This window comes from Pristiophorus japonicus, chromosome 8 (genome assembly GCF_044704955.1).
Source record: "Pristiophorus japonicus isolate sPriJap1 chromosome 8, sPriJap1.hap1, whole genome shotgun sequence".
NCBI lineage: Eukaryota > Metazoa > Chordata > Chondrichthyes > Pristiophoridae > Pristiophorus > Pristiophorus japonicus.
Window position 1 is genome coordinate 3,174,641 of NC_091984.1, and position 12,221 is coordinate 3,186,861.

General features: G+C 46.7%; 1 protein-coding gene across 4 annotated transcripts in view; it reads right to left on the reverse strand.

Moving 5' to 3' along the window:
- Positions 1 to 12,221, reverse strand: part of msh4 (mutS homolog 4) — a 133,179-nt gene that overhangs the window by 78,750 nt on the left and 42,208 nt on the right. For all 4 annotated transcript variants that reach the window (XM_070886454.1, XM_070886453.1, XM_070886455.1 and 1 more), the window contains 2 exons: positions 8,629 to 8,789; positions 5,543 to 5,653 (listed from right to left, as the gene is read on the reverse strand). In XM_070886454.1, the coding sequence (XP_070742555.1) occupies positions 5,543 to 5,653; positions 8,629 to 8,789 (272 nt within the window). The remainder of the gene's footprint in view (positions 1 to 5,542; positions 5,654 to 8,628; positions 8,790 to 12,221) is intronic.

Consider the following 12,221-nt stretch of genomic DNA (forward strand, 5'->3'; position numbering starts at 1 on the left):
ATGGAGCACACCATGAACAGGACATCAGGCCAAGCTGGAACCAAGGGATGGCCTGGTCTCACAATCTCAAAGCCCATGAAGCTGAATGTCCTCAAAAGCAAGGCTCTGTTTTTGTAGAAGCAGACAAACACATATTTCACCTTCATCTTCTCCTCAGCAAATTCGAACAGCACAGCTAACCCTTCTTTGCTTCCTTCCACCAAAATCCCAGCAGACTCTTATTGGAGAAAACAGTATCCCATTTGGAGACCTTAGAGTCAGTTAACTTGTACTGAAAATGGATAATATGCTGTTTTCCATTCGCCGGCAGCTCTTGCGTTACAGTTAGCTTCTCATCCGCGTGTAAGAGAGCTGTAAGAATGTGATCCCTTCCATTCCCTCGCCCACCCGGGATCTTCAGTGATGGGTGAGGGCCATCAGGAGCACTACAGAGGCTCTGGACTGACACAGGCATGATGGGCCGAATGGCCTCCTTCTATCCTCTATCATTGTACAATTCTATGATTTTCACAGAGGTAAAGAGTGACGTGTAACACAACAACTTGCAATTATATAGCATCTTTAACAGTCTTACCACTCTCTGGTGAAATACATTTCTTCTAAATTCCTTGTTTGATTTCTTGGTGACTATATTATATTGATGGCCTCTAGTTTTGCTCTTCCCCACAAGTGATCAGAGATAGGTTCCTCGGACCGCCTTAAAAGAGCGGTAGAGAGGAGGAGAGGTTTTGGGAGAGATTTCCAGAGCTTACAGCCTGTAATGTATGCACCTGTGAGTATGTTCACAGGTTTGATTATTGTCTTCAACTAAAATAGTTGTAGAGCTGTTGAGCGAGTACGCGGTGTTTACCGGTATGCTCACGGCCTTCCACTAGAGGTGAGCACTGGAGGGACTAGAGTGCATAATTTCAACAGGGAACAATATTTTAATGAAATTTGATTTGTCAAGGTTCCCTTTAATGTTTATTAGTTAATTTGTGAGTTTTTGTGCCCTTACAAGAGGGAGCACTTGGCTATTAAATAGTTGCAGAGCTGTTGCATTGTGAGTGGCTTAGCCAGCCATGTCATGTTCACAAGATTCAATAAAACCCCAGTCAGTTGAATCTAGCCCATCCACAATGAGGTATGCAGTTGTGAGCCTAGTGGATGAACTGGTAATGTGTAGTGTGATTGTTAAACCTTTGCTAATAAACCAATTCGTTCTTAATAGCAATGTGTTGCTCTGAATTCTTAAGTCAAGAACCGGTGAAGCAAATGCATTACAGGGCCCAGGTGGCTGAAGGCACGGCCGCCAATGGTGGTATGAAGGAAGCAGGGATGCGCAAGAGGCCACAATTAAATGAACGCAGAGATCTCAAAGGGTTGTAGGGCTAGAATAACACTATTATGTTGTTCAAAAAGAAAAATACAGATAAAAAATACTGTCGACAAGCTCTGCATCATTCTTACTGATACGTCCTTACTATTCAGTATAAATACACACGAGGCCCATGCTTGAGAGAAGGTCAGTCTGTGACCTGTCCTTTATTCCATAGCACTCAAGTGATGGAAGTGGAGCTTCCCCTTTTATATCTGAAGGTCCAGGTGAGGAGTGTCTCCCACAAGTTCACCACCTAGTGGTCATTATTCTCAGTGTACAACTTAGGTCAGTTTATACATGGGTTGCAATGCTAGTTGAATACATGACATCACCTCCCCCCCCCCCACAAAGTCTTATTGGGATCACAGGTTGAGTCTCTCTGGTCGTTTACGCTATCTTGTAGAGCGCCTGAGTTGGGGCTCCGGTTGTTGGGCGCTGGCTTGAGTGTCTGCTGTTTGCGGTGCCTCAGGCCTATCCGGACAGCCCACAGTAACTGGGCTCTCCTCCACTTGGTTCCAGTGTTCGGTCACCTGTGGAGGAGTGAACTCTATATCGTGTTCTTCCTCTGCTTTTTCTATGGGGTTGCTGAACCTGCTTTTTGTTTGATCCACATGTTTGTGGCAGATTTGTCCATTGGTAAGTTTAACAACCAGAATCCTATTTCCCTCTTTGGCAACCACAGTGCCTGCAGCGTAGTTGAGGACAAAAACAGGGTCATTTACATCAATACATCGCGCCCTCGCATTCCTGTCATGGTAGTCATATTGTGACTGGCGCCTGCTCTCGACAATTTCTTTCATGGTGGGGTGTATAAGGGATTACCGGGTTTTGAGCGTCCTTTTCATTAGCAGCTCTGCGGGTGGAACCCCTGTGAGCGAGTGTGGTCGGGATCTGAAGGCCAAAAGGAGGCGTGATAAGCGGCATTGTAGGGAACCCCCTTGGATTCTGAGCATCCCCATTTGATGATCTGCACTGCTCGTTCTGCCTGGCCGTTTGAGGCCGGCTTGAACAGTGCCATTCTGATATGGTTAATTCCATTGCCTGCCATGAATTCCTGGAATTCAGTGCTTGTGAAGCACGGGCCATTGTCGCTGACCAAGCTGTCCGGTAGACCGTGGGCGGCGAACATTTCCCGTAGACTTTCTACCGTGGCAGAGGATGTGCTTGAATTTAAAATGTCACACTCGATCCATTTGGAGTAGGCGTCTACTACAACCAAAAACATTTTTCCCATGAAACGACCTGCGTAGTCCACATGGATGCGTGACCAAGGCTTGGCGGGCCATGGCCAGGGGCTATGGGGGGCTTCCCTGGGCGCATTGCCCAGCTGGGCACACGTGTTGCACCTGCGAACACAAAGTTCCAGATCTGCGTCTATCCCTGGCCACCAAACGTGTGACCTGGCAATTGCCTTCATCGTGACAATGCTCGGGTGCTCCTTGAACACCTCTCTGCCCATCTGGGGCATGACTACTCGGTTTCCCCACAGTAGGCAATCGGCCTGAATCGAGAGTTCATCTCTGCGTCTGTGAAATGGTTTAAATTCCTCAGGGCATTCCCTGTACGTGGCTGCCCAGTCCCCATTCAGGACACATTTCTTGGCTAGAGACAATAGCGGGTCTCTATTTGTCCAGACTTTGATCTGACGGGCTGTCATAGGTGAGCCTTCGCTTCCAAAAGCTTCAACAGCCATGACCATCTCAGCAGCATGCTCGGTAGCCCCCTCAGTGGTGGCTAGTGGGAGCCTGCTGAGTGCATCGGCGCATTTTTCGGTGCCCGGTCTGTGCCGAATAGTGTAGTCATAGGCGGCTAACGTGAGTGCCCACCTCTGTATGCGGGCCGATGCGTTTGCATTTATGGCCTTGTTGTTGGCCAAAAGGGACGTTAGGGGTTTGTGATCTGTCTCCAGCTCAAATTTCCTGCCAAACAGGTACTGGTGCATTTTCTTTACCGCATATACACATGCGAGCACCTCCTTTTCTACCATCCTGTAGCCCCTTTCTGCCTGGGACAGACTTCTGGAGGCATAAGCTACCGGCTGTAACTGACCCTTGGCATTAACATGCTGTAACACACACCCGACACCATAGGACGACGCATCGCACGTTAACACAAGTTTCTTACATGGGTCATATAGCATTAACAGATTGTTGGAACATAACAAATTGCGTGCTCTATTAAAAGCCCTTTCCTGGTTGTCCCCCCAGACCCATTCATGACCTTTGCATAGGAGCACGTGTAGCGGCTCTAGCAGCATGCTCAATTTGGGAAGAAAGTTACCAAAATAGTTCAGGAGCCCCAGGAATGAACGCAGCTCCGTTGTGTTACGGGGTCTGGGTGCTCTCTGGATCGCTTCCGTCTTGGACGCAGTAGGGCTGATCCCGACTGCTGCTACCCTCATCCCCAGGAATTCTACCTCTGGAGCTAGGAAGACGCTCTTCGCCTTTTTCAGTCGCAGCCCTACCCGGTCCAGTCTGTGTAGCACCTCCTCCAGGTTGTGGAGGTGTTCTTCAGTATCATAACCCATGATGAGGATGTCGTCCTAAAAAACCACCGTCCCTGGAATCGACTTGAGAAGGCTTTCCATATTTCGTTGTAAGATCGCGGCGGCCGAGCGAATCCCGAACGGACATCTGTTGTACTCAAACAACCTCATGTGTGTCGTGATGGTGGTCAGCGTCTTCGACTCACTCGCCAGCTCCTGGGTCATGTAAGCTGAGGTCAGGTCCAATTTTGAAAAAAATTTGCCACCGGATAGCTCTCGGTAGCGGGTACTGGTCTTGGAGTGACACCCGATTGATGGTGGCCTTGTAATCACCACATATCCTGACTGACCCATCTGCCTTGAGCACCGGCACAATTAGACTCACCCAGTCACTGAATTCGACTGGCGAGATGATGCCTTCCCTCAGCAGGCGGTCCAATTCGCCTTCTATCTTTTCCCGCATCACGTACGGCACCGCTCTGGCCTTGTGGTGTACTGGCCTGGCGTCCGGCTTTATGTGACTCACTATCTTGGCCCCCATGAAAGTGCCAATGCCGGGTTGAAATAATGAGTCAAATTTGTCCAGGATCTGTGAGCATGATACTCGCTCCACAGAGGAAATTGCATTGACATCGCCCCATTTCCAGTTCATGACCGCAAGCCAACTCCTCCCCAGTAGTGCGGGACCGTCCCCCAGGACAACCCAGAGTGGCAACCTGTTCTCCGAATCTTTGTGGGTCACGACTACCGTGGCGCTGCCTAGCACCGGAATGATCTGCTTTGTGTATGTCTGTAGTTGTGCGTCAATCGGCGATAATTTTGGCCTTCTGGCCTTGGACGCCCACAACTTTTCGAACTGTTTGATACCCATCAGGGACTGGCTGGCCCCCGTGTCTAACTCCATTGATACTGGGATGCCATTGAGGAGCACTTTCATCATTATCGGTGGCGTCCTGGTGTATGAACTGTATACGTGCTCCACATGAACTCGCTGAACTTCAGCTTCCAGCGATTTCCCCCAGCATTCATTTCTGCAATTTCTGCAGATATTTTGCTCATCTCTGCAAACTCCGGCTAAGTGTGTGCCTCCACGCCCCCAACATGAGCTGCTGTTGGAAACAAAAGGTCCCTTGCCAGTCGATCGTCCCTGACTGCCCCTGTTATTGTCCTTGAGTGCGCCATTAACAGGTGTTGATGGCCCCATTACTGGCCGCATTGTCCCTTGCAATGGCGTGAATCGCCGTTCAGCTTGCCATTGTCTCTGTCGAACTCCCCCTCTGGGTTCGACTACATGTTGGGGCATGCCCGACTGCCCTTGTCTGCCTGGAGAACTGTGTGCTGCTTTAACAATGTTGAATCTCTGTCCCAACCATTCCTTAACACAGTACCTCTCGTCTGTTCTGCTCGTGGCCATGCTCGTGTGGTTTAAATCCCAGTTTCTCTTCGCCATTGATACGTCCTTACTATACAGTATAAATGCACACAAGGCGCATGCTTGAGAGGTCAATCTGTGACCTGTCCTTTATTCCATTGCACTCAAGTGATGGAAGTGGGTGGGGCTTCCCCTTTTATATCTGAAGGTCCAAGTTAGGAGTGTCTCCCACAAGTTCACCACCTAGTGGTCATTGTTCTCACAGTGTACAACTTAGGTCAGATTATACATGGGTTACAATGCTGGTTGAATACATGACACTTACTTTAAAGTTTTCTGTGACAAGAGTAAATAGTTTGGTCCCACTTCCTTTATCACAAGTGGTATTTGGCATTATTATTTCTAAAGGTGTTAAAATCTGCAGCTTGGTAATAACCTGTAAAACAAAAACAATGCAAGAAATGTTTTCATCCAGTGAAATAAATGATGCAAACCAACTTGATTTTAAAAAGTATTTACTAATAATTTTTATTATATAAATTGTAAATCATACAACATTATAAACAGTTCTGATGAAAGGTCATCGAGCTGAAACGTTAAGTCTGTTTCTCTCCCCACAGATGCTGCCCGACCCGCTGAGCGTTTCCAGCATTTTCCGTTTTTATTTCAGATTTCCAGAATCCGCAGTATTTTGCTTTTTAATAAAACAGGGCATGACAAGCAGGAGTTCCCAGTTCAGCGCTCGGTCTGTGCTGTTAGTGGATTCCAGACCAAGTGCCAGCTGGATCAGTACAATCAGACTCCGCACCCCTGGGATAGGGAAGGGAAAGAAATCAGGCAGGGTTCCCGCTCCTGAATGCTATCCAGTGAATCCTACTGGAAAATGCATGTGCGGACTTTTGGAGGAGAAAAGGATGGGACTCACCCGTGATAAGGATGATACGAGAGCTGTGAGGTTATACTTCTTCACTATTGAAAAGAGAAGGCTGAGGGGTGACCTAATGGAGGTCTTTAAAATTATGAAAGGTTTTGATCGAGTGGATACAGAGAGAGTGTTTGCACTTGTGGGGAAGAGCATAACTGGAGGCCATCAATATAACATAGTCACAAAGAAATCAAAAGAAGGTTCTTTACCCAGAGTGGTGAGAATGTGGAACTCGCTGCCACAGTGAGTGGTTGAGGCGAATAATATCGATGCATTTAAGGCAGAGCTAGATAAGCATATGAGGGAGAAAGGAATTGAGGACTATGCTGATAAAGTTAGATGAGGACGGATGGGACGAGGCTTGGGTGGAGCATAATCCCCGGCATGGACTGGTTGGGCTGAATGGCTAGTTTCTGTACTTTATGTTCTATGTAATGTGGAACTCGCTACCACAAGGAGTGGTTGAGGCGAATAGCATAGATCCATTTAAAGGAAAGCTAGATAAACACGAGGGTGAAAGGAATAGAAGGCGATGCTGATTAGGTTGGATGAAGAGTGGGAGGAGGCTCGCGTGGAGCATAAACACCGGCATCGACCAGTTGGGCCGAATGGCCTGTTTCTGTGCTGTACATTCTATATAAGGTCATGGGTTCAAGCCCCATTCCTGGGAAGTGAGCACAGAATTGAGGCGGGCAATAATGGAGCTGCCTTTGTTTTGGATGAGCGAGTTCCACATTCTCACCACTTTCTGGGTAATGAACTTTCTTCTGAATTCCCTGTTTGATTTCTCCTGCTCCTATTTCTTATGTTCGTATTAAACTGTGATTACTTTAAAACAATAAAGACGGGGATGTGGGGGCAGAGAGGATTTGGGTAGAAATATCAGTAAAATAGATAACCTAAAAATATGAAATGAGGATGAGAGCAAAGATCAGACTACAAAATATGATAAAGGCAATATAAATACTCTAGGTTCAAAAGAAGGTATAAGAAGCTATAATAATATACCTGATGTAAATTAAAGAGGAGCGATGAAAAATAAGAACGTGTGAGAAACCCCTGAGGGGTCTGCGAGCTGAATCGGGACACTTACCCAAATAGGCACTCTACACAAAGGCACATCGAATAAGGAATAAAACCAGCAAATTAGAAACACATGTTCGGCTTAAAGGTAGTGGCCATTATAGAGACCTGGCTACAAGCTGGGCGTGACTGGGAGCCAAATATTCCAGGCTATAAGATCTTTAGAAAGGACAGGGAAATTGGGAAAATGGGAGTAGTAATACTTGATTTCATAGCATCGTAGAATAGTACAGCACAGAAGGAGGCCATTTGGTCCACTGAGTCTGTGCCGGCTCTTTCGAAGAGCAGTTCTATGTGATAACCTTCATAATCGAACAGCTCCTTTATGCTCAGTATCCGGGACCACAAATCCAGATGGGCGCTTGCATGAGGTACTGGAGGACGGCCAGCGTCTATGAAACCCTTACCCCAGTGTCTGTAAGGCAGGAACGGGCAGGGCGGGAGAACTGCACTTCGCCTTGTATCATACAATTTCAGAATTAAATAAAATTACTCAAGAATCATTTTAACTTGTATCTCAGGACATACTTTGCACTCCCAAAAACCCGAAAAATTTAATATGTATTGCACAATACCAAGCACTGTCTATTTATCAAATATATACTGTCTCCTATGTCAGTAGCTGCTTTTCTATAGGATTATGTAAGGATATGGTGACATTGTTGTTATGGACACATGACTAACAACCCAGAGGTTTCTGAGTTCAAATTGCATCAGACAACTTTTGGATCTGATTCAATATATCTGGCAATTAATGGACTAGCACCAGAAATAATGACCAATGAAACTATCAGGCGGTCATAAAAACCCAGCTGCTTCATTAATGTCCTTCGCAGTCTGACCTTTATGTGATTCCAGTCGTACATCACAGAAGGAGGCCATCTGGCCCGTCGTGCCTGTGTTGACTTTTTGAAAGAGCTATCCAATTAGTCCCACTCCCCTGCCAATTTTCAAGTATTTATCCAATTCCCGTTTGAAAGTTATTATTGAATCTGCTCCCACCACCCTTGCAGACAGCGCGTTCCAGATCACAACAACTCGCTGCACTTTTTAAAAATCTCTTAATCTCCCCCTATCTATTCCCTTAAAAATGTCTCCTCTGGTTACCGACCCTCCAGTCACTAAAAACTCCCTCAAAACTCCTTTTGCATCAATAGAAAAGTATTCGAGAGTCGAATCAGTGGAGGACTTTGTTGGGATGCTGGAAATTCTTCCAAGGCAGCATGGGGTGGTCACATTTATAGCCTATCCCTTGTTACCCTGAGTAGGTGGTGGGCCTTCTTCTTGAAGACAGGTGGCAGGTGGCAGCTGGATGAGAGACTGCGAGATGTTAATGGTTGACTATCTTACCCAGGGCATAGGACGTGTAACCAAATAAAGATTTGTTTTTCTGAATGTATTACCTTAGCATATGTGGTGTTGTCTGCAAACTGGGACAATATTAGTTCGGGGCTCTTCAGGTCAATGCTGGCCATTCCTATTTCACCCCGGGCAAGCCCACGTCCCTCTACTACAGCCACAATTACCGAAGCAACGTGAGCTGAGACTGCAGAGGATGATGTAACTGTACAAAAGAAAACGTATTAGAAATACCACAAATACACTGGAACTACAACCTACTCTACCTACAATCTTGCACATTGAAACCATAATATTAAAAAATGATGTCTGTGTATTCAGGCAGAGACAACAAGCTCCAGGCTAATGAAAACCAAACTGAAATTAGAAATCCCAAATCCCAGGACGATTGGTTGGACTGTCATCTTTTCCACTGGGTTATGGTTGTGGGTGGGATAGGGTGGAGAGTGTATACATTGTGATGTATCACAATTGTGTGGGACAGGCTGAATGGATCAGAGGCTCTATTCCTGGCCCATATTATTCATATTGCATTTCTATAGCACCTTACACGACCTCAGGACGTCCCAAAGCCTTTTAGTCAATGAAGTACTTGGAAGTGTTTGTCACTGTTGTAATATAGGAATCGAGGCAGCCAATTTGCGCACAGCAAGTTCCCACAAACAGCAAAGAGATAAATGACCAGATAATCTGTTTTAACTGTTGGTTGAGGGGTAAATATTGGACGTGACATCAGGAAGAACACCCTTGCTCTTCCTTGAATAGTGCTGTGGGATTTTTTTAAAAATTTGTTTACGGGATGTGGGCATTGGTGGCTAGACCGGCATTTATTGCCCATCCCTAATTGCCCTTGAGAAGGTGGTGGTGAGCCACTTCCTTGAATCGCGGCAGTCCGTGTGTGAAGGTACTCCCACAGTGCTGTTAGAGGGAGTTCCAGGATTTTGACCCAATGACAATGAAGGAAAGGTAATATATTTCCAAGTCAGGATAGTGTGTAAATTGGAGGGGCACTTGGAGGTGATGGTGTTCCCATGCTGCCCTTATCCTTCTAGACAGTTGTAAATGGTACACACTGCAACCATGGTGCGCCGGTGGTGATGGGAGTGAATGTTTAAGGTGGTGGATGGGGTGCCGATCAAGCAGGCTGCTTTGTCCTGGATGGTGTCAAGCTTTTTGAGTGTTGTTGGAGCTGAACTCATCCAGGCAATTGGAGAGTATTCCATCACACTCCTGCCTTGTGCCTTGTAGATGGTGGAAAGGCTTTGGGGAGTCAGGAGGAGAGTCACTCGCCGCAGAATACCTAGCCTCTAACCCGCTCTTGTTGCCACAGTATTTATGTGGCTGGTGCAGTTAAGCTTCTGGTTAATGGTGACCCCCAGTTTTGATGGTGCGGGATGCACCGATGGTAATGCACTTGAATGACAGTGGGCGGTGGTTAGACTCTCCCTTGTTGAAGATGATCATTGCCTGGCACTTGTGTAGTTCAAATGTTACTTGCCACTTATCAACTGAGGCCTGAATGTTGTCCAGGTCTTGCTGCATGCAGGCACCGACTGCGCTGCCTTTGTCCTTCCATGTGGTAGAGGGTTTGGGAGATGCTGTCGAAGAAGCCTTGACGAGTTGCTGCAATGCATTTTGTAGATGGTGCACACTTGAGCCACGGTGCGCCGATGATGGAGGGAGTGAATGTTTAAGGTGGTGGACAAGTTGCCAATCAAGCGGCTGCTTTGTCCTGAATGATGTCGAGCTTCTTGAGTGTTGTTGGAGCTGCACTCATCCAGACAAGTGGAGAGTGTTCCATCACACTCCTGACTCGTGCCTTGTAGATGGGGGAAGGCTTTGTTTGGGGAGTCAGAATACATAGCTGCTGACCTGCTCTTGTGTCCACAGTATTAATGTGGCTGGTCCAGTTGAATTTTTGGTCAATAGTGACCCCCAGGGATGTTGATGGTGGGAGATTCGGCAATATCATTAAATGTCATGGGGCGGTAGTTAGACTCTTTCTTGTTGGAGATGGTCATTGCCTGGCACTTGTGTGGCGCAAATGTTACTTGCCATTTATCAGCCCAAGCCTGAATGTTGTCCAGGTCTTGCTGCATGCGGGCATTGACTGCTCCATTATCTGAGGAGTCGCGAATGGAACTGAACACTGTGCAATCATTAGTGAACATCCCCACTTCTGATCTTACGATGGAGGGAAGTTCATTGATGAAGCAGCTGAAGATGGCTGGGCCTAGGACACTGCCCTGAGGAAATCCTGCAGCGATGTCCTGAGGCTGTGGTGATTGGCCTCCAACAACCATCTTCCTTTGTGCTAGGTATGACTGCAACCAGTGGAGAGTTTTCCGCCTGATTCCCATTGACTTCAGTTTTACTAGGGCTCCTTGATGCCACACTCGGTCAAATGCTGCCTTGATGTCAAGGGCAGTCACTCACACCTCACCTACGGAACGTTATGCCAAGGCTGTAATGAGGTCTGGAGACAAGTGGTCCTGGCGGAACCCAAACTGAGCATCGGTGAGCAAATTATTGGTAAGTGCCACTTGATAGCATTGTCGATGACACCGCCCATCTTTGCTAGTGATTGAGAGTAGACTGATGGGCGGTAATTGGCTGGATTTGATTTATCCTGTTTTTTTGTGGACAGGACATATCTGGGCAGTTTTCCACATTGTCGGGCTGATGCCAATGTTGTAGCTGTACTGGAACAGCTTGGCTTGAGATGCGGCTAGTTCTGGAGCACAAGTCTTCAGCATGACAGCCGGGATGTTTTTGCAATCCATAGCCTTTGCTGTATTTTGATATCACATAGAGTGAATCGAATTGGCTGATAACTGGCTTCTGTGATTTCGGGGACCTCCGGAAGAGGCCAAGAGGGATCATCCACTCGGCACTTCTGGCTGAAGATGGTTGTGAACACTTCAGCCTTGTCTTTTGCGCTCACGTGCCGAGCTCCACCCTCGTTAAGGATGAGGATGTTCATGGAGCCTCCTCCTCCCATTAGTTGTTTAATTGTCCACCACCATTCAGGACTGGATGTGGCAGGACTGCAGAGCTTTGATCTGATCCACTGATTGTGGGATTGCTTAACTCTGTCTATAGCATGCAGCTTCCGCAGTTTAGCATGTAGGTAATCCTGTGTTGCAGCTCCTGGATCTTTACCTGCTCTTGCTCTGTCTTTGTAACATGTGCACTGAACCATAAGTACTGTGCACTACCAACAATATATTATAGAATCCCATCGTGCCCGTGTCGGTTCTCTGAAAGAGCTATCCAATTAGTCCCACTCACCTGCTCTTTCGCCAGAGCCATACAATTTTCTCCCCTACAAGTTTTTATCTAATTCCTTTTTGAAAGAAATACTTGAATCTTTTTCTTTCAGACAGTGCATTCTAGATCATAACTCGCTACGTAAAAACAAATCTCCTCATCTCGCCTCTGCTTCTTTTGCCAAGTATCTTAAATCTCAAAAGTATTTTAAATCTGTGTCCTCTGGTTACCGACTCTTCTGACACTAGAAACAGTTTATCCTTATTCACTCTATCAAAACCCTTCATCATTTTGAACACCTGTATTAAATCTCCTCATTGCTTTCTCTGCTCTAAGGAGAACAATCCCAGTTTCTCAATCTCTGCAC